The following is a 20,783-nucleotide window of genomic DNA, read 5'->3' on the forward strand; positions in this document are numbered from 1 at the left end:
TCACTGAATTCATAACTACTACTATTTTTTTGTATATAATTTTGCTAATGTTTTTGTAGCAATGTGTGAAACCATAGATTGTCTGCTTAACCAAAAGCCACTGTGATATGTTTTATTAAATAGTGTTCTTGACTGCTGTATTCATAATAATACTTTTGTTCCTATGTTATTTTATTTAGTTGCAAAGTGTCTCGCTGACAGATGAAATAAAGCATGTGTTTCTTAGCCGCTTTTTGTGTGTTGTCTTAGGCTGAAGTTCCTCTGGATCTGCACACACACAGTGATATGCAAATTTTACAGATATAACAAACTCGGACATTTGAAGACATACAAATTGTGTTTGCTGCTGTACACTATGAAGTGTGTGATCAATGGAAAAAGATCCATACTAAATAACATTCATATATTTTATTTCCATCAAACGTACATGTCTGTGCAGATGCAGTTGAATCGTAGCTTTAGAAGGTGAAACTTGGAGAATATTTAGCAAACTTCAAGGCAATACTGTTTATCTTGCACTTATATTGATGTTGTTCTTCACAAGTCTTTGTCTTGCATCTCTGTGACCTTAAGTATGGGTAATAAAGAATATCTGATTTAAAAAAAATTGGCAGTTAGGTTTAGGCATTACAAAAAGTTGTGTTTCAAATCCAAAGGTGTGGGATTTAGTTTCATCTGTTGAGTGCTCGCTTGAGGTGCTTGCCTCGGTGGATCCATTCAACTGATAGGGTTTTTTCTCTCGTTGCAACCAATGCATCACAATTAGTCAAAGACCGTGGTATGTGTTTTTCTGTCTGTGGGAAAGTGCATATAAAAGATCCCTTGCTGCATTTTAAAAATGTAGCAGTGTTCCTCTGTTGACAACGTGTCAGAATTATCAAATGTTTTATCATCCAATAGCCGATGATTAACTAGTCAATGTGCTCTAGTGGTGTTGTTAAACAAAACACACTTTTTTTCAAATATGAAATTAAATTGAGTTTTTTGTTGGTACAAGTTGTAAAGTTAACATTTTATCAAACAGCATCTCAATGGGTCTAATTTTCAAATTTCAAATAAAGTATATAATACTGCCATATTTGCCTTTGGTGAGATTTGACAAAAATCATTTAATAATCTGGCCAGTATATTCATGTAATTTAATTTGAACTAGTATTAGTTTGTCAGGTAGGTGCAGGTAACATTTTGTTTTCAAAATCATGATTAGCAATATTTCTAGTCAACAGAAAATTGATTAACAATTACTGTTTAATGCTTTAAAATTGTGTAGCGATCTCTGATACGTGCCTAGCAAATCTCGACACGATACTGTACAAAATGTTCCCTGCAGGTGTACGATTGTGCTTGACAATAAACACCACAATTTTGGTTTGAAAAAACTGGGATAATCTAAGTGTATTTATATATTATATTCAAAATCTTTTTATTTTTTATTAGAGGTATTGTCTCTGCATATGACATATACCATTAATCAAAAGAAAGTATATTGATCAGTTTTACAAAATAGTAAAAATGACACAAAACCGAAATTGATGTGTTTTAATTCAACAATAGTATACACAATAATTACCATCACACAAAAACAAATGTTTCGGTATACTTTCATCTGATTGTCAATGTATTTTACTCTCAGTGCAGTATGTAGTTCTAGCTATTTCAGACAGAGAGAGAGAGAGAAATGTTTTATTTAATGGCACACTCAACACATTTTATTTACGGTTATATGGCGTCAGACTTATGGTTAAGGACCACACAGATTTTGAGAGGAAACCCACTGTCGGCACTACATGGGCTACTCTTTCCAATTAGCAGCAAGGGATCTTTTATTTGCACTTCCCACAGGCAGGATAGCACAAACCATGGCCTTTGTTGAACCAGTTATGGATCACTGGTCGGTTCAAGTGGTTTACACCTACCCAATGAGCCTTGCGGAGTTCCAAATTTAAAAAAATAAAATTATTATAATATCAATTAACATTAAAGAAATTTATGCCCTGGAAGGGAGGGAGGAAAGGTTGGGCCCAAGCCAGACAGGTTTAATTAGTGGTTGGTTAAAGAAGGATAACTGCTCATATCCGGAACTTCAGTGTGACTCATCAGGGAAACCGGGAGAGGGCGGGGATGGGACCCCAGAACAAACCTAGTCCAAACCTACGGCCAAAACCGCCGACGCCCTATAGCCACCTTACATCTACTGAGCTCAACCACCCCACCACCCATCACCTAGACCCCCGGCGGATCCAAACGTCGTGCTGTCCACTTGCAGCAGCCTTCGCTGAGTGCAATGGACCGGTGTGGTGGCATGTACGAATGAATCACCATCAAAGCAGTGGTGATATCAGGTGTTAGAGAAAAATTAGCCCATCCTGCCCCACTTGTGATACTCATCTTGAGTACAGTCTATTGTAATTGTCAAGTCCGTTGCTTTCATCTAAATGGTGAAACTTTTGTATAAGATTTTCACCATAAAGATGAAAAAGTATGCACGTTGTTAAAATAGGATATTTAATCAGACATCATTTTAATCAGCGATACATGGCCTTTATAAAGTTTAAATGTCTACCATAAAACCTTTTGAAATCCATTAGAAGTCTATGCCACAGTTATGTTATAGCGGTCTTACAAATCAACTTATAATTAGACTATATATAAGGTGATATGTAGACACCAAAGGCTGGAGCATCAAACAGGAAAATGTAATTGGAAAACTGAAATCGTCTCTCAATTTTGTCTTGGAGCTTAAGCCTTATAGTTTGGAGGCCACCGTCTGTAAAGATCAAGACTTAAACTAGTTTGATGCCATCAGTAGTTTATTTTATTTTCAACTGTGGTGGCTAAATCAGTTGACGGTAATTTGTTCTGTTATTGTTGAATGATTGTAGATCATCAAAATAGATAATGAAATTAACTTTTTAGTTACACTTCTATTTTTATTTTGCAAAATTATTTTGAAATTCGGACTGATCTTCATAGAGAGCCAAATAGTAAGTAGTGAGGCACATTTGGTGCCTATGGAGGTACCAGTTCCCTGTTAATAATAATACATGTATTGCCTTACCAATATATTAAAAGTTAGTTATTGATTGTGGTTAAGATGCGTTTGGGACTGGCATTTACCTCGCACTGGTAGTAGACAGATGTTATGGTTATTGTCTTTTCAAACTCATTGTGTATTAAATTGTTCATGTAAGGCAGCTGATGTAAATTAACCACTTTGCCTGTGGCAAAAGGAGCTCTAGACTTCAGTGTATTCCATCATACTGTGTGCATATATTCTCTCAAATGCCCAAATATCACGTCTTGACTTTTAGAGAGCCATTATTGGTACATGTCCACACTCACATTTGGCTGTGGCTAGTCTTGAACAGAATCTATAATGATTTTAAACGCTACTGTTGTTTTTCCATTGACAAACTGTGCACTAAGTATGTATAACTGCACACGTTTGAAAATCCACTTATCAAGTGCGGAGTTGTGATTGGTAAACATTTGTTCACGCATATTTTATCAGCTGTCGGTCAAAACATCAAAAGTGTGCAATAACCATGCATACCAATCATAAATTTATGTGGTAACTTTTAACTTAATTCAAATGTTTATAATTCGCAAGAGACATATATACTATATTGCTTAATTACAACACGGCAGATTAATTCACAGTTGTACTACATGACCATTTCAATTTACAGTACGTAGTCACAGCAGATGATGTCACGGGCACAGCGAGCTGAGGCAGGGGCTCCAATAATTATGAATAAAAAATATTATTGGTAGTAAATCTTAAGGCAGAGATGATTTTTGCTTTAGAATGCAGTAAATTGCATTTCAGGACATCTAGTTTTAAAAATTGTAGGCGGGAGCATACCCGCGAAAGCCCAAGAAACTTTTCTTTGCGCCCTCGATCTGTGTCAGTCCCCCCCCCCCACCCCGTCCGCCTGTGTCACCATGATCACATCCAAAATCTCTTATACTGTATACATTATTCGGATATATATATATATATATATATATATATACACACACACACACACACGCGCGCGCGCGCGCGTTATAATAATAATAATAATAATAATAATAAATAAATAAGGTATTTAATTAAACATACAATCGCTGCTAATCCCATACTAGTATCACAAAATCTATATGCATGTAGGAATCACGACAACTTAATTTCTGAACATACAAAACCAAAGTTTGGTGCTAAATAGTGTTGATGCCAAGCACCGTCGCCTTACGGAAGCGTATTAACACGTCAAATCATTGTTGACGTCATAATAACGTTTAGCAAAGTCTTGACTCGAATCTCTCAAATGACGACACATAACTTATATAACTCAATCTAAATGTGAACATAACAACACGCAATTTTCTTATAACATAACAATTCGATTCACAATTGTAGCCTACATAGTAATTTTTATTTACGATATTTAGTCACAGACGATGACGTCATGCAAGATCAATAATCGGATAGGTATACATATATTAATTTTGTCTGATTAAAAAAATTATAATAATAATAAAAGATATCTGTGGAAACATACTGTGCTTTCGCTGCCAATTCCATAATATCAACTAATCACTGCATGCAGGGTTGATAACAGCGCAAAGTCTCTACTTACAGAACCAACGTTTGGCACTGCCTTTGTTGTCTGCAAGCTCTAAAGGATGTTGTTGCCAAGCACCGTCGTCATGCAACACGTTAAATAATTGTGGACGTCATAATTAGACCTACGTATTTAGCAACTGATGTTGGCGATTACATTCAAATTTGTTTTATTGCTGAACATCTTTATTACACTGTTTACGTAGACCACGTGTAATTAATTTGTTCCATCTATTTTCTACAGGTAAAAAGTCACTTTTGTGTATTTTATATGCAGGTAGAAAAAATGAGTCATTCAGGCTATTAAAGCCGCACACCCTAGTTCCATCCAGCGAAAATAAATTATAATTTGGTTAATCTACAAACCTGTAACACACTTAGATCACGTTTTTATCAAATGGAGTGAAAAAGCAGGTTTTATATCGATAAATACCATGGGAATCCCCATGTCCCAATTGCTTGAAATAATTTTGAAAGTTTGTATTCTCATGTCACCGGTAGATGTCGCTCGAAGCACAACAATGCCTACGTCACGACAAATTTCACAGACTTGGGGTGCGTTCTTTTCACCTCTCATGGACATGTTCCAACTGTTCTGTCCTGGTTGTATCCCCTCTCCAGATATTGTAGGACTTAGCAAAATTATTGGTTTTAAGGGTTTGTAACGTTTTGTATTGAGATACTTACTTGTCTGAACTTTATTGGTACTGAAAATGTTCACGAACTGTGAAGAAAAATCTCACAAATGAACAACAACAAATCGGATGTTGATTGCGCGAACCGTGCACGAGAAAACAAACCGAACCAAAATGATAACGGTCACGTGGTATACCAACGTCTGTGACATTGAAATGGAAATATCCCGTCTAAAAATAGATTAGACCTTATCTGCTCAACGGTTTTTTTCTCAAACGTGCGTCCGTTTTTCAGAAATACGAAAAATGCATTTTGTGGTATTACAAACACCAGGATTACCAGGATTACCAAAAAACACTTCAGGTGAATGGAAATGTATATTCTAAATAATAAACGGTAAGTAAAGTGCAATTTTATTTGTGAAAAAATGGGTTTAATAGCGAAAAACAACGCCGTAATGGTTAACAACTAGCCGTAACTAGGGTGTGTCCCTTTAATATTTTCAGTTCCATTACGAAAAACACTTTGTAAACTCAATTGTGTTGGTATTTTCTTCACACTGCAGTTTCAACAATAAAATCATTGCTTTGTCTTGTTCTAAACAGTCGCTGAAATTATTGGTGGGTAAAATATTTTGTTTTATTTTGTTTTGCTATTAACAATTTATACACTACCAATAGCTATTCAGACAGATCTAGGCACTTACGTGTACCACTCGCGTATACAGTGGAGGCTTTCGGGAGTCGAAACCCCTCCCTGTATAAGGATTTTTTTTTTCAATATATTTTTTGGCGGCCGGAGCATGACTCAACCATCCAATAATTTTCGGTCGCCACAGACCAGACCCCTCACCCCTGTTAAAATCCCTGCACACGCGCCTATGTACGTTCGCATGTACACACACACACACACACACACACACACACACACACACACACTAAGGAGCTAAATTTAAAAGAAAGAAGTGTTTTATTTAACGACGCACTCAACACATTTTATTTACGGTTATATGGCGTCAGACATATGGTTCAGGACCACACAGATTTTGAGAGGAAACCCGCTGTCGCCACTACATGGGCTACTCTTCCGATAGGCAGCAAGGGATCTTTTATTTGCGCTTCCCACAGACAGGATAGCACAAACCATGGCCTTTGTTGAACCAGTTATGGATCACTGGTCGGTGCAAGTGGTTTACACCTACCCACTGAGCCTTGCGGAGCACTCACTCAAGGTTTGGAATCGGTATCTGGATTAAAAATCCCATGCCTCGACTGGGATCCGATCCCAGTACCTACCAGCCTGTAGATCGATGGCCTGCCACGACGCCACCGAGGCCGGTAAATTTAAAAGATAACTTGGCAGTATTTAAAAGTTCACGAATATGAGTGTATTATTTACTATATATTGTAATCTTCCACAGAAATAACAAGCTCAGCTGTTGACCATGATATTGCTGAAAACCAATAAATATATGCCGCATTAATCAGCCATGGTTTGTGCTATCCTGCCTGTGGGAAGCACAAATAAAAGATCCCTTACTGCCTGTCGTAAAAGAGTAGCCTATGTGGCGACAGCGGGTTTCCTCTAAAAAATCTGTGTGGTCCGTAACCATATGTCTGACGCCATATAACCGTAAATAAAATGTGTTGAGTGCGTCGTTAAATAAAACACTTCTTTCTTTCTTTCAAACAGAGGTGGCGGGATTTAGCTTAGTCGGTTGAGAGTTCACTGAGGTGCTTCGGGCGCAGGATCGAACCTCATCGATGCATCCATTCAACTCATTGATTTTTTCTTGTTCAAACCAGTGCACCGCAACTGGTCAAAAGCCACGGCATGTGCTTTCTTGCCTGTGGAAAAGTGTATATAAAAGATTCCTCCGATGATTACGTGTCAGAATTACCAAATGTTTGATATCCAGTAGGAGCGATGCGAGCGATTATTTTAGAAATCATTTATTTCCATTGCCGCATCCTAACTGCACGCGCGCGACGCGACAGATACATATGTCGCGTCGCACGCGTGCGGTTAGGATACGGCAGTTGAAATCAATGATTTCTAAAATAATGGCTCGCGTTACTCGCGTCGCTCGCGGCCGGTTAGAATAGAGCTTTGCCGGACGCGTCCGACGCGCGCAATGTTTTTTAGAAACCATTGATTTCAATTGCTGCATCCGAACTGCACGCGTACGGCGCGACAGATTGATGTAGTCGAGCGCAAAAGAGTGTCAAACATATATTAACTAATCAAACAACTTTTACTTGGCGGTTTCAACTGTTGATAACAATTTTAAAAAGAAGACTGTCGTTATGGCCGCGTCTGGTTAGGATATAAATATTATTGCGTCGCTGGCGTTAGGATACAGCTTTAACGTGCACGCGCTAAAACAGGGAAAATTGTCCGCGGCCTTAGCTTTATATTACAGGCCGACATGTGATCAGTTATCACATAACTTCATGGTTAAAACAAACGTCTATAGTAATATCGCCATCATCATACTATTAAAGCAAAAACCTAAAGAAAAAACCCACGCAACACAAATTATACGACATAAAAAATATTTTATTGTTAATCGCTAAATAAATTACACAGCACACACTGGCGTAGCCAGACGTGGGCCATGGGGAACCATTCCCTCGTCACAATCACACCTCGCTTTTCCTCATAACATTTTATAGTTTCCTGTAGCCCATAAACAAAACTCAAGAATAATACGAGTGTCTCGGCGCTCCCGAGCATAAAATCTTGGCTATGGTCTCACTACACAGATGTCATCTGCCATTGAAACCCATATTAAATTGCCCAAATTCAAATGAAGATTGCCAATAGAACGGGTTCTCGTTGGCACTAACAACATCCACCATTGCGAATATACATTATATAAGCATTTATTTTCACTCCAAAATTGAGAACATTTTCGTCTCAGTTTTTTGCTATTAGACCGCATCTGGCTGAAGTACCGGTCCGAACAGGTTGTTCACTAACCGATTCACCTCGGATGTCTCTTGCGCTATACACCCATGTCCCAAAAGGTCAATATTAAAAAATAACAGCCAGAAGGCGTGCCATTAAACATACACATTGTTTTAATTCTTCACCATTTCCTAGTAGTGTATATGTGAACCATAACATCACAATTAGGAACTATAGTGGATGAATGAACTCTCACCCGGAAGTCAACTGTGTAGTGAGACCTATGTCAACGTCAACACACACACACACACACATACGCAATGGCGTAGCGTGGGTTGCCAGTGCCTGGGGAAAGACAAGTATTGCGCCCCCTAACCAGTGGACCGTTAGCACTCCTCGAGCCCCTTCCACCAGTCCAGAATTTTGCGCCCAGGGCAACCGCCCCGGTGGCCCCGCCCACGCTACGTCACTGCACACGCGCACACTTGAATACTTTATTTTATTTGTTACACTACAATGTATATTACACAATTTTTGTTTCAGTCATGGCTCAAGGGCTATGTATTATAGCTATTAACAAAATCCTTTATTTTATGCATTAAATTTATAGCACATGTACAACTATAGAGTTTGCTGCTAACAAACAAGCTAAGAATATTTAATAAATTGGGTTATCTAATTGGAAAATAAATCACCTTCGTTTGCTTTACTTCATTTTTCATTCATTTATTTATTTATTTATTATTTTGTTTTTTTCTGTGTTTTGTTTTTCTCTCATGTATATACTTCTCTTTGAATTTTTTTTTTTTTTGTATATTCTATAATAGTTGTAGTCACTGATATTGTCATATTGTCATTATTGTATGATATTTGGAGAGGGCCTCGTAAGTTGGATAACTTATGCCCAATCCATTTGTACCTTATATACCTTATATACCTTATAAAATATGTTTCAATCAACAAGCAATATTATAACAAAAATAAACTGGCGATCACATTTTACTCAACAGAAATCGGAAAGGTTCATTAATCCACATGTAAGTTCTTGAAACTGTATTCCATACACCCTGGGCCATCGGATGACGGCATATGAGGAACTGTATTGTACAGTTAATATTTACAATCCACTGGACGTAAGTACTTTATTTTGTAGTATTTTTATTTCCATTCGCTTTGGTTGATTGCTTCAATGACCTGGCTGATGTCTCCCTCCTTTAGCTCAAGCAACCTGGTTAGCCTACCCTCCTTGTCGGTAAACCCCATTGACAACATCTGGATCAGCGCCTTGGCAATTTTGGGGTCTGAAATAGAAATAGAGGATATTATATGGGTGTCCATGACAGACACTGTCTTAAAGGGACATCCCTGAGTTTGCTGCAATTTTTAAGATGTTATCGACTAACAGAGACTTCTTTAACGATTGTAATTACATCAAATATATTTTTCTGCATAAAATATTAGTGGCTGTATATTAAACGTGTTTTTGATCGTTCTAATATTTGTACTAAAGAAGAAAAAAAAAAATGTTTTATTTAACAATGCACTCAACACATTTTTATTTACGGTTATATGGCGTCAGACATATGGCCAAGGACCACACAGATTTTGAGAGGAAACCCGCTGTCGCCACTATATGGGCTACTCTTCCGACTAGCAGCAAGGGATCTTTTATTTGCGCTTCCCACAGGCAGGATAGCACAAACCATGGCCTTTGTTGAACCAGTTATGGATCACTGGTCGGTGCAAGTGGTTTACACCTACCCATTGAGCCTTGCGGAGCACTCACTCAGAGTTTGGAGTCGGTATCTGGATTAAAAATCCCATGCCTCGACTGGGATTCGAACCCAGTACCTACCAGCCTGTAGACCGATGGCCTACCACGACGCCACCGAGGCCGGTAATATGTGTACTAGGTTAAATTTTATTTTATTTCCTAATTATTATTTTTTGTACGTATTTGAAGACAAGATCCAGTTTGGCCTTCTTACAAATATTAAGACGACCAGAAACACATTGAATATACAGACACTGAGAATCTAAACATGAAAATATATTTAATATGTAAGTTTAATCGTAGAAATATTGTATTAGTCGGAAACATCTTACAATGCAGCAAACTCTGAAATGTCCCTTTAATATACTAATATACTAGCCTTGAGACATGGCATGGGTTGATCTGGTGTTTCTGAGACCAGAGACAGAGGACCTGAGACCAGAGACAGGGGACCTGAGACCAGAGACCTGATCTTGAATTCTATTTATGTGCCCCTTTACCCGTATGGCTTCGGGCACGTCCCTCACAGGTGACAGCTCTGTCAAGGTCAGTGGTGTGGCCTGAGACTGATTAATTTAATTTAATGGGTCAATTTGGATAATTTACAAAAAATGGGGGGGGGGGAGACATATAAATTTACTAGCGCCAGTCAAAAATGATGTTAACAATTATGTTAATTTATTTTAAAAACAGTTATTTAGTATGCGCAAATTTGGAGCGGGCTAATCCAAAAATGACAGGGTACCGAGAATTCTAAAAATAGACTCTTGAAGCCCCGAGATCCACTGAATCGGTAGAACGCTATATTTCATCAGAATCATTTAAAACATCCCAGATACAACTTTACGTTAATTTAAAATCAAAGTCTAAAATGATGTCTTATTGAAAACCATGAGTTGTCACCTCGGTGGAACAGTTATGAGACCCCGTGTCACCCTTTATATCCGCCCTTACACTGGTTGGGACAGAAAAGAATCTATGGCTCAGTTGGTGATATCCAGACCGAGCAGAAAAACGTCCGCCAGACTGGTTTATGCGCTTCAGGGTAAACCAAATGACAACGACTGGAACCAATCAAATAGTTCGCGAACGTTAGCGAAACGTTCGCTGGCTGAACTTAGGGATGATATCAATCAGGGTACCCTATTTAACAAAAATACCTGGATGAATAGGGCCTGGTAAGCCAACTCTCACTCGCACGTTCCTGCTGGTTCCACTGTCGCTCTCATAACGGCCAGTGTGTGTTGACGATTTACTGGAACCATCACCAAACTGAAAAAATTGAGATGGAATCAATGTTTGTTTAAACAATCGCTACATATGTTAAATAAAAGGCTGGTTTCCATAAAACAACGTTATACTACGGTAAAGCAATTACACCTGCAGTTCTATTTAGTATCCGTGTACTGCACAATCGTTCACTAATTATAGTATCAATCAGGAGTAACTGAGGGAGTTTAGCCAGAGCGAGCAGAAAAACGTCTGCTAGACTGGTTTGTGCGCTTCACGTTAAACCAAATGACCACATCGGGAACCAATCAAATAGTTCTCGAACGTTAGTGAAACGTTTGCTGGCTGAACTTGGGGCTGGCTACCTTGCAATTGGCTCTTCCAGCATTTTGCTTTCACTCTTGTTTTGAAAATGCTATTTAATCTATACTATTAGCAGGCTATTGTACACGTACCTACCACAGTTAGGACCAATACGTGAACAAACGCTCACTCCAATTATATACATTTGTTTTGAATATTTACTTGTTTTGTTGTTATTTTAAAATAATAATAAGTGCACCAAAGACACCGTATGACTAAAGTTATGCTGGTGTTAACATTTTGTTATTAAATGCCTCGTTATTTTAAAATTCGTCGTAGTTCAGTAATTGTGCTTAGTAGATCCACTGGAGTCTATTCTATCAAGTCGTCAAATATTTAAATTTAATTTTGAAAAAAATAGTGACTTTATTTTTGGACGTAAAGTAAACTCAATTAGGGGTTTTATCTGATAATGACCCACAAGTCTTAAGAATGAGAAAATAAAGTCGCTGAGACAACCGCAACCACATCATTAATAAGCTCTTCCCGTCCCCCCACTATCCATCCTACTCTAAATGTTAAAACTTACAGGAACGTAGATCACATTTCTTATGTGAAGATACAAGAAAATGTTGTGAAATTTGGATAACTTGAAACATAATTTTATGCACATCTGGAATCACAAACATTGGCTATCATTACTAAAACAAAAATAGGCCTATGCAAGGACACTAATTATTTTGGACAATTGTTTTGTGGACATGGTGTGGACATGGTGCGGGCAAATGACAATGGTCCCCATTACCCATGACCGTAACTTTTGTCCATCACTGGGATATTATGAAGTTACTCTGTTAATGGTACTGCAGCAGTTCCTAGCATTACCATGGCCTGCTCAAGCTCTGTTTCTCTGGCATTCACTTCATTATCATGTTGTTCCGGACTCGTAACGTCATCGTCGTCATAAACCCCGTCACACTGAAGGTCACATCGATTTGTGTTAGCATCTCCCATATCCATTTCACCTAAGCGAAATACCACATGTATACTATGTAACTCACATGTAAAAGAAACCATTTAATTTGACCAAACTCTATATCCAATGTAAGAAAAGTGCGTGACAGGCCTACTTTGGATTCTGTATGGCACAGAGTAAGGAGGTTCGAAGTTGATGTATTAGCATACACCCCTTTAAATAGCCTTCCTATGGACCTAAATAACTCACAGTAACGTTTATTATTATTTCTTGTATAAATTTGTTTTGAACTTGCACCAGAAGACACTACAAATCTTGAGAGGAATAAACCTTTTTTAAAATTTTACTCACTTCTAATATGGCATATAGTGCGGAAGACTTTTAATTTGGATGACGCATATTAAAACCTTAATAATGAAATATTAATTTATTACTAAATTTAGTTTTCTCTAAATCCAATTTCCGTATTGAATAGACATCCTTACCGAAGGGATTCATCGTTTTAGCAAGGCTGTGTGAGAATTTCTTGGCAGCATTGTTCCAAGAGAATCCATATTCTGCCCATGCGCGACCTACGTCCTCCCAGGTCATATTGTCCCCAGACGCAGCGGATGTAGAGCCCGATGATGACGTAGCTGATGCCCAGGCTCCTTGGGGACCACTTCCGGCGCTAGTGGAACAGCAGCTGGGCCTGTTTCCTTCAGGATAATCTTTCTGATTTTGGCGAATGCATTCCAGCACGTGGTGTGGAATAAATTGTTCACCATACTGTTCATAAACAAAATAAAATTAATCAACAATATACATTTTGCTGTGGTATTATTTATATATACGGTACTGGAAGGAAAGAAGGAAATGTTTTATTTAACGACGCACTCAACACATTTTATCTACGGTTATATGGCGTCGGACATATGGTTAAGGACCACACAGATATTGAGGAAGGAAATCCGCAGTCACAACTTCATGGGTTACTCTTTTTCTATTAGCAGCAAGGGATCTTTTGCAACATCCCACAGACAGGATAGCACATGCCACAGCCTTTGATATATCAGTCGTGGTGCACTGGCTGGAGCGAGAAATAATCCAATGGGCCCACTGACGGGGATCTATCCCAAATCGACCGTGCATCAAACAAGTGCTTTACCACAGGGCTACGTCACGCCCCATATACGGTACTGATGACAAGAAAACACATGGAATTGTTGAACAAATTTTAAATACTAGCGTAATAAGATCTATATTCCATACAAAATTGTACGGTCGGATTGAATATCAATAGTGTTGAATTGTTTGGCAGTAACAAGGTCAACTTCGCAATTGGGACTGAGGATTTGGGTTGCAATTAATGATATATCTGCTGTTACCATCTGTGTGATCCACTGGGTTATTTCAACAATATAATATTATACCATGTACTTGTTTCACTTTCAAGTATACCTATAGTCCGTCCCATTCACCTATAAAAATGTTGGTGGGGGTTTTTTTGGTTAATAATTTCAGTTTGGTTTGATGTGAGAAGAAAACTAAGTGTTTTGGAAATAACAAAACAAATACTGTTTGAGTGCAAGTTACAAAACAATCGGCTCAGAGATAAATAACTTGTAGTAAATTGCACAGTGTGAAAAAAAGGCGTTCCCGGTGGGACGGACTATAGTGTCATTACTTTTTAGAAAGATTCACGAATGACAAATGAAAGAATTAATGTTAATAGTAAAACACATACATTGTCTGACAGATGTCAAACTATGTAAGTGATTTTTATTTTTAAAGTTGATGCAATAGTGCTGTGTGAACACTTGAAAAATCAAAATCATGTGGACTGTTTTGTGCAGCAATGTAAACGTAGCCCTGGACACAGAATTAATGTCGTGATTCTGCGATTACATGTACATAACTTTTTCTTAACGAATACAGTATATCCATCTGTAGGCCTACATATTGTATGCATTTCGATTCCATTTATTTCTCTTTCCCTACATGCAGGGTCGTATACCAAGGGATAGTGGACAAGACGGACAACTGATCGCTTCCACCGAAAATACGAAAAAGTATCATTTTCATTTAGAAAGTTTAAAGTTTGTTTTGTTTAACGACACCATTAGAGCACATTGATTTATTAATCATCGGCTATTGGATGTCCAACATTTGGTAACTTTGACATATTGTCTTAGAGAGGAACCCGCTACATTTTTCCATTAGTAGCAAAGCGATCTTTTTTATGCACCATCCCACAGACAGGTTAGCACATACCACGGCCTTTGATATACCAGTCGTGGTGCACTGGATGGAGATTTTCGTTTAGATGCAGAAGATCTTATATCGTTATGCCATGATTATAATATTCCAGATGTAACCCGTTTATATGTGGTGTGGTGAACTTACACTGGGCTCATCCACAAACAAATATCACTGCCATTATGTTAAAAAAGTTTGTTTTGTTTAACGACACCACTAGAGCACATTGATTTATTAATCACCGGCTGTTGGATTTAATAATTTTGACATATAGTCATAGAGGAAACCTGCTATATTTTTCCATTAGTAGCAAGGGGCACCATCCCACAGACAGGATAACACATACCACGGCCTTTGATATACCAGTCGTGGTGCACTGGCTGGAACGAGAAATAGCCCAATGGGCCCACCAACGGGGATCGATCCTAAACTGATCGCGGATCAAGCGAGCGCTTTACAACTGGGCTATGTCCCGCCTCTTATAAATTAAGTGAAAAAGATGGCTGCTTCCACTGCTATTGAATTTATGTAATTCATCTATGTATGCAATATTTAGTAATACGTGTGGACGATAGTCGACTAGACTTAGATGCAAAAATACTCTTGCGAAGTGTGGCATTGCGTATACAAAGAAGGCCGTCGGCAGTGCAAATCAAAACATGAGAAGAGGTCAGACAGACTGGAAGCTGTTAAAACGTCCTTGCGTATCATGTGAAAACATAAGAGCTCTATTAATATATGGGGTTAAGCCTCGTAGTTATTTTAGATTTAATAACAGGATAATATGCAGAATAAGATACATGTCAGACTAATATTATTAAAAGAATTATGGCTCCCCAAGAATCTTACCTGCGGCATCCACTTTTCACTCGGCGTGGTGATTTTCCACATGTCGTGGTCTGGGTGTGCTCCTTGAATCTCGCATTGTCTGCACAGGTTGTAGTCAGCACACACGCAGCACTTGTACCTCGCCCCCTGTACGGCACCATGACAGTTGTTACACGACACACCTTTGTGCAAGTCTCCCGACGGAGCTGGTTGAGGAGTCACTGGAACAGAAAGGGCCGAATTTACGGACAGAGGCGGATTGGGGGGGGGGTGGTGGCGGCGGCGGCCCCCTCCTAAATTTTGTGACAGCTATAATTTTATTATATATTAATCTTCATGTTTTACGATCCCCTTCAAGCCTACCCCAAAGTTCCATTGGCATTCCGCCTCATGTCATTGCCCCTCCCCCCCCCCACCAAAAAAGGAGGATTTTCTGGATCCGCCACTGACGCAACTTGTTTTCTTAAAGCGCACCTGTTTTTAAAGTATTGTAAATATATGTAGCTACACTCGAGTAAGACAAAAACATGTTTTGAAAATTCGGTACATAGTGTTTTGATTAGATTAATGCGCGCATTTGTATTGCAACTTTAGATTTGTATTTAAGTATTATGTAAACAATTTATACATGAATACATTAGCACACTGCAAGTTACTATGGTATCTTATCACGGATTCACAGTCGATTTCCCGCACAGGCGCGGAATGGGGGTGGGGGTGGGGGGGTACTTCCTCTCCCAACTGAAGATAATGTATTGCCTCAAACTACCCCACTTGAAAATCAAATTACCGTACAGCTGCCCCAAACCAAGTTGCTGTCACCCACTGACATCTATGTCCCGAGAATTCAAAGACTGATGAGTATGCATTCATTGACATGTTATTAAATTTGTCCATATGCACATTTACTGTATATTGAAACAAGTAAGATATAGAGAATAATACATGAGTGGCCGTTAGATAGGCCACTGCCATTTATCTCACAACGAGATGTTTTGAAATGTATCTAACGAACGAAAATGAGTTTGATACGTTTTTAAACAACGAATTTTCTTTATATATATATTATATATTCCGGGGGAGCATTACTCCAATCCCCATAGACACGTCACTTGCCACAGTCTACACACACACACACACACACACACACACACACAGAGAGAGAGAGAGAGAGAGACAGAGAGAGACAGAGAGAGAGAGACACACACACACTGCATAATTTCATGTCAACTAGCCTTGAATAGGTTTTAACCCAACGTGGGTGTACAACTTACTGAGGGATGTAAAGCAAGTTCTACACTGATTTAATTTTCGCTATCCATAAACCTCTGTCCTGGGCATACGGTAAAGAAAGTGTGTATGTGTCCAGGACAGTGTGCACATAAACACAACATAACAGTAAAATGAAAATGCATGAATCTGAAGTGAGGGATAGATACATACCTGTGATGTAAATCTTGAGAATGCTGTCCCTGACACTGGTTATGGCTTCAGCCAATTCCTGGTCGCTCGACAAAATTATATTGTCTCCTTCTGGGTCTGAAAGAATGCGTTAAACAAACGTACGTTTAAAACGAAAAAAATTTATAAAAATATAAACATGTAAAGAGCAAAAAGAAAAGAAAAACTACTTCTTGCATTTTGCAAGCATAATTTTGTAAGCGGTTTTTGTTTTTTGTTTTGGGGGTCTTTTCGGTGGTAAACTGTTTACCCTTATTCAAACTGTGCGGTTTTATAAATATCAAATACTTAACAAGGAAGTAGAAACAAGGAAACAGTAACCGGCCTTCTTTTTTCTTAGTTTACTATTTCTGTAAATTACGTGTGAAGTGTATTCATAAAATACATAATACAAACTTTTTTATGTTATTGAAATCACCTCTTAACTAAATAATGAAATTAAACAAATTTCCTACTTTATATTTATGTATAACCATTTTTGACTGTTTTACTAATAATTTACTCAATTATTTATATAGACAAAAGCATATTCTGAATAAAAACTTAATTTTCTCTATTATTTAAAAGTATGCAGAGCCGTAGCTAGGATTGTTTTTGGGGTAGGGGGTAGATGAATTCTTGCAATGAACGAGCATGGATGACGCAAGACACTAGGGGTCTGGGGGCATGCCCCCAACCCCCAGGAAATTTTGAAATCTAGAGGCTCTGATTTTGCAGACATTTCAGAAATGTTACATAGGCCTACTTGAAACGTCAACATCAATATCCAGTAAATTGTCTATTATTATTACCGGATTTTTGTGGGGAGGCATCTTCCCCCCACATACACTTGCCCCCTCCCCCGATAGCTAAGGCCCTGGTATGACAGGGTTAGGATTTTATATTGGAGAGCAATCACACTGGTATATTATTCATGTTATTGGGCGACACAAATATAAAAGGTGATTGGTGTGTGTGTAATTGGGGGGGGGGGGGGGGGGGGGGGCGCCATGCCAAACCTTCCATCTTGACTAGGCAACTGGTTAGTTCAACAAATTCCACACCTGCATCTAAACATATTTACAGGTTTTATTGTTAATCTTCTACAATGTAAATTTAATGAGTAGCCTACACTTAATGATTTGCTCAAGTATGTTTGTTTATTTATAATATATATTATTGTATATATTAGTCTAAGAATTATTTGTTGAATTCACTCGTGATGCTGAATAAGATACAATAAACAAACAAAAATGGTTTATTTAGGAATTAGAATAAACATGTAGGCCTACCTTGTAATAAATATAAGATTACCCGTGTATCAAGATGACATTGAAAATAATAAATACAAATACTTGGAATATACTATCCATAAATATGTAAAACAAATTAGGAGAGATGATTTAAATTTTGGAGGAGCAAGATAGAACAACCCAGTAATTATAAATATGTATTATGTATATAACAGTCAGTCGAATACTGCTAGCGGGTTAATTTATCTGTTACATATATCATACTGTGTATACTTGACATTCGCTTGGGATATCTAGAATAACATTATATGTCAAGTAAAGCAACTGCATTTATTGTGTTCGACATGACATATCTAATTATGGTGATGTATGGAATATCCAAACCATATATGATATACCCTTATTGTTCGCATATTACATACATTTAAGATGTGCTAAAATCGTTTATCATGACACATGAGAGAGAGAGAGAGAGAGAGAGAGAGAGAGAGAGAGAGAGAGAGAGAGAGAGAGAGAGACAGACAGACAGACAGACAGACAGACAGACACAGACAGACAAACACAGACACAGAGATTCCTAACATGCGAATTATGCATCTTACCTTTCCAGTGAACGGAAAAAAATCCGTGTTTTAACGATGGAAATACTTCAGCCAATTTCTGCCTTAAAAGATGGTAGTCGGGCACGTCTGGGGGGACCCCAAAACGACGGATCTCCGAGCTCGGGTCATCGTCTTTCTGCAGGTATGCTTTGATAGTCAGAGACATTTCATTAAGATCCGTAACAACTACGTTCCAGCTGTATATGTGATGATCTCAAGCTAAGTATTGTTATTTTTGGTTCCGGAAGTTACGAATGTATATAAAAATAAGGTCATCGCTCTATTCTCGAGGAAAATGTACTTCCCCGTGACTCATACCTTGTGCGTCTATGATGGTTGGACTATACCAATTCAAATCCCATAGGCGACCATGTTAACGTTTGTGTTGAAAAACACTATATGCAATATATCAACCAAACTATGACCCATAAATATCAGTACTACAACCCCTACCTCAAAGTATTAACTGCAGAAAATGGTACCTTGCATGGCTCATTTTCGGTATAACCAGATGTTTTTACAACAATCTAATTAAAATTAGCTCCACTATTACATGTGGATCTAAAAACAGCCAGTTGGAGCTCATGTCCACCAATCAAAACCTTACTTGCACAATCCTGCCAGTGATTTAAAAATAATTTGAAAACATTCCGAATTATCCTGAGGGTATACGACATGTTTCGTGTGAATTACGAATGCCTTAAAACATGTTTTATTTTATAAAATAAATAATTTGTAATGTAAAACTGAAGACTGATTAGTTTTTTGGTTTTTTATAAATAAATAAATAATTTGTAATGTAAAATTGAAGACTGATAACCCACCCCGTACGTATTGGTATGGTTCGCTGTACTGCGGCCACTAAAATAGACTCGCCCGATATTTTAGAATTTGTATGCTCCCAAATAACGTTATAAAAGGCGAAGTGTGATTGGTCAATATTTAAATTATTATTTACAGACGAAATGTTACCTGGACATTGGGGACTACACATTGTTGTTAGTTTTAAATCACTGGCAGGATTGTGCAAGTAAGGTTTTGATTGGTGGACATGAGCTCCAACTGGCTGTCTTTAGATCCACATGTAATAGTGGAGCTAATTTTAATTAGATTGTTTTTACAACACCCCTAGTTTCGCACAAAATTTTAGTACTTTTTTTTACATGTACCCCATACATGTTCCAAGCACAAGGCTACTTGACACAGTGGTACTAGATGAATTAAAATTGTATACATTTTTAGCCCAGATGAAACTAATTTTTTTTACAACCAACACACTCACATTTATAACCAATCACAGGACTTGTGGTGTTAACATCTCTATCAAACTTCGACCCAGCCGGAAATTAATTGGTATAGTGCTACCTGATAAGACTGTTGACAAAACAACGTATACAGCTCAACACGCAGTAGGCCGCTACTGATACAAATAGCCGAATCAAAGAAAGAAATGTTTTATTTAACGACGCACTCAACACATTTTATTTACGGTTATATGGCGTCAGACATATGGTTAAGGACCACACAGATTTTGAGAGGAAACCCGCTGTCGCCACTTCATGGGCTACTCTTTCCAATTAGCAGCAAGGGATCTTTTATTTGCGTTTCCCACGGCAGGATAGCACAAACCATGGCCTTTGTTGAACCAGTTATGGATCACTGGTCGGTGCAAGTGGTTTACACCTACCCATTGAGCCTTGCGGAGCACTCACTCAGGGTTTGGAGTCGGTATCTGGATTAAAAATCCCATGCCTCGACTGGGATCCGAACCCAGCACCTACCAGCCTGTTGACTGATGGCCTAACCACGACGCCACCGAGGCTTGTCTAGCCGAATCAATACACTAAACTGTATACAGTGCATACAGTGCATTGTGCACAGCAAAATCCTCGAACTTGACTGTGTTTGGTGGGCGGGACAGGAGGATGAGGAGAAGAGAATGAAATATAGGCCTGTGGAAGATACCGGGGATTTTTGGAAGTACATT

General features: G+C 38.3%; 1 protein-coding gene across 1 annotated transcript; it reads right to left on the reverse strand.

Annotated features, from left to right (window-relative positions):
* Positions 1 to 9,138: 9,138 nt before the first annotated feature.
* On the reverse strand, positions 9,139 to 19,107 carry LOC121374981 (sequestosome-1-like). The gene is made up of 7 exons (XM_041502156.1): positions 18,797 to 19,107; positions 16,945 to 17,040; positions 15,523 to 15,722; positions 12,921 to 13,203; positions 12,345 to 12,484; positions 11,087 to 11,198; positions 9,139 to 9,453 (listed from the first exon to the last, which is right to left on the reverse strand). Exons 1-7 carry the CDS (start codon positions 18,960 to 18,962, stop codon positions 9,311 to 9,313), a joined length of 1,140 nt encoding a protein of 379 aa, XP_041358090.1. The 5' UTR covers positions 18,963 to 19,107; the 3' UTR covers positions 9,139 to 9,310.
* Between the last annotated feature and the right edge of the window lie 1,676 nt (positions 19,108 to 20,783).

The sequence above is a fragment of the Gigantopelta aegis genome, chromosome 6 (genome assembly GCF_016097555.1).
Source record: "Gigantopelta aegis isolate Gae_Host chromosome 6, Gae_host_genome, whole genome shotgun sequence".
NCBI lineage: Eukaryota > Metazoa > Mollusca > Gastropoda > Neomphalida > Peltospiridae > Gigantopelta > Gigantopelta aegis.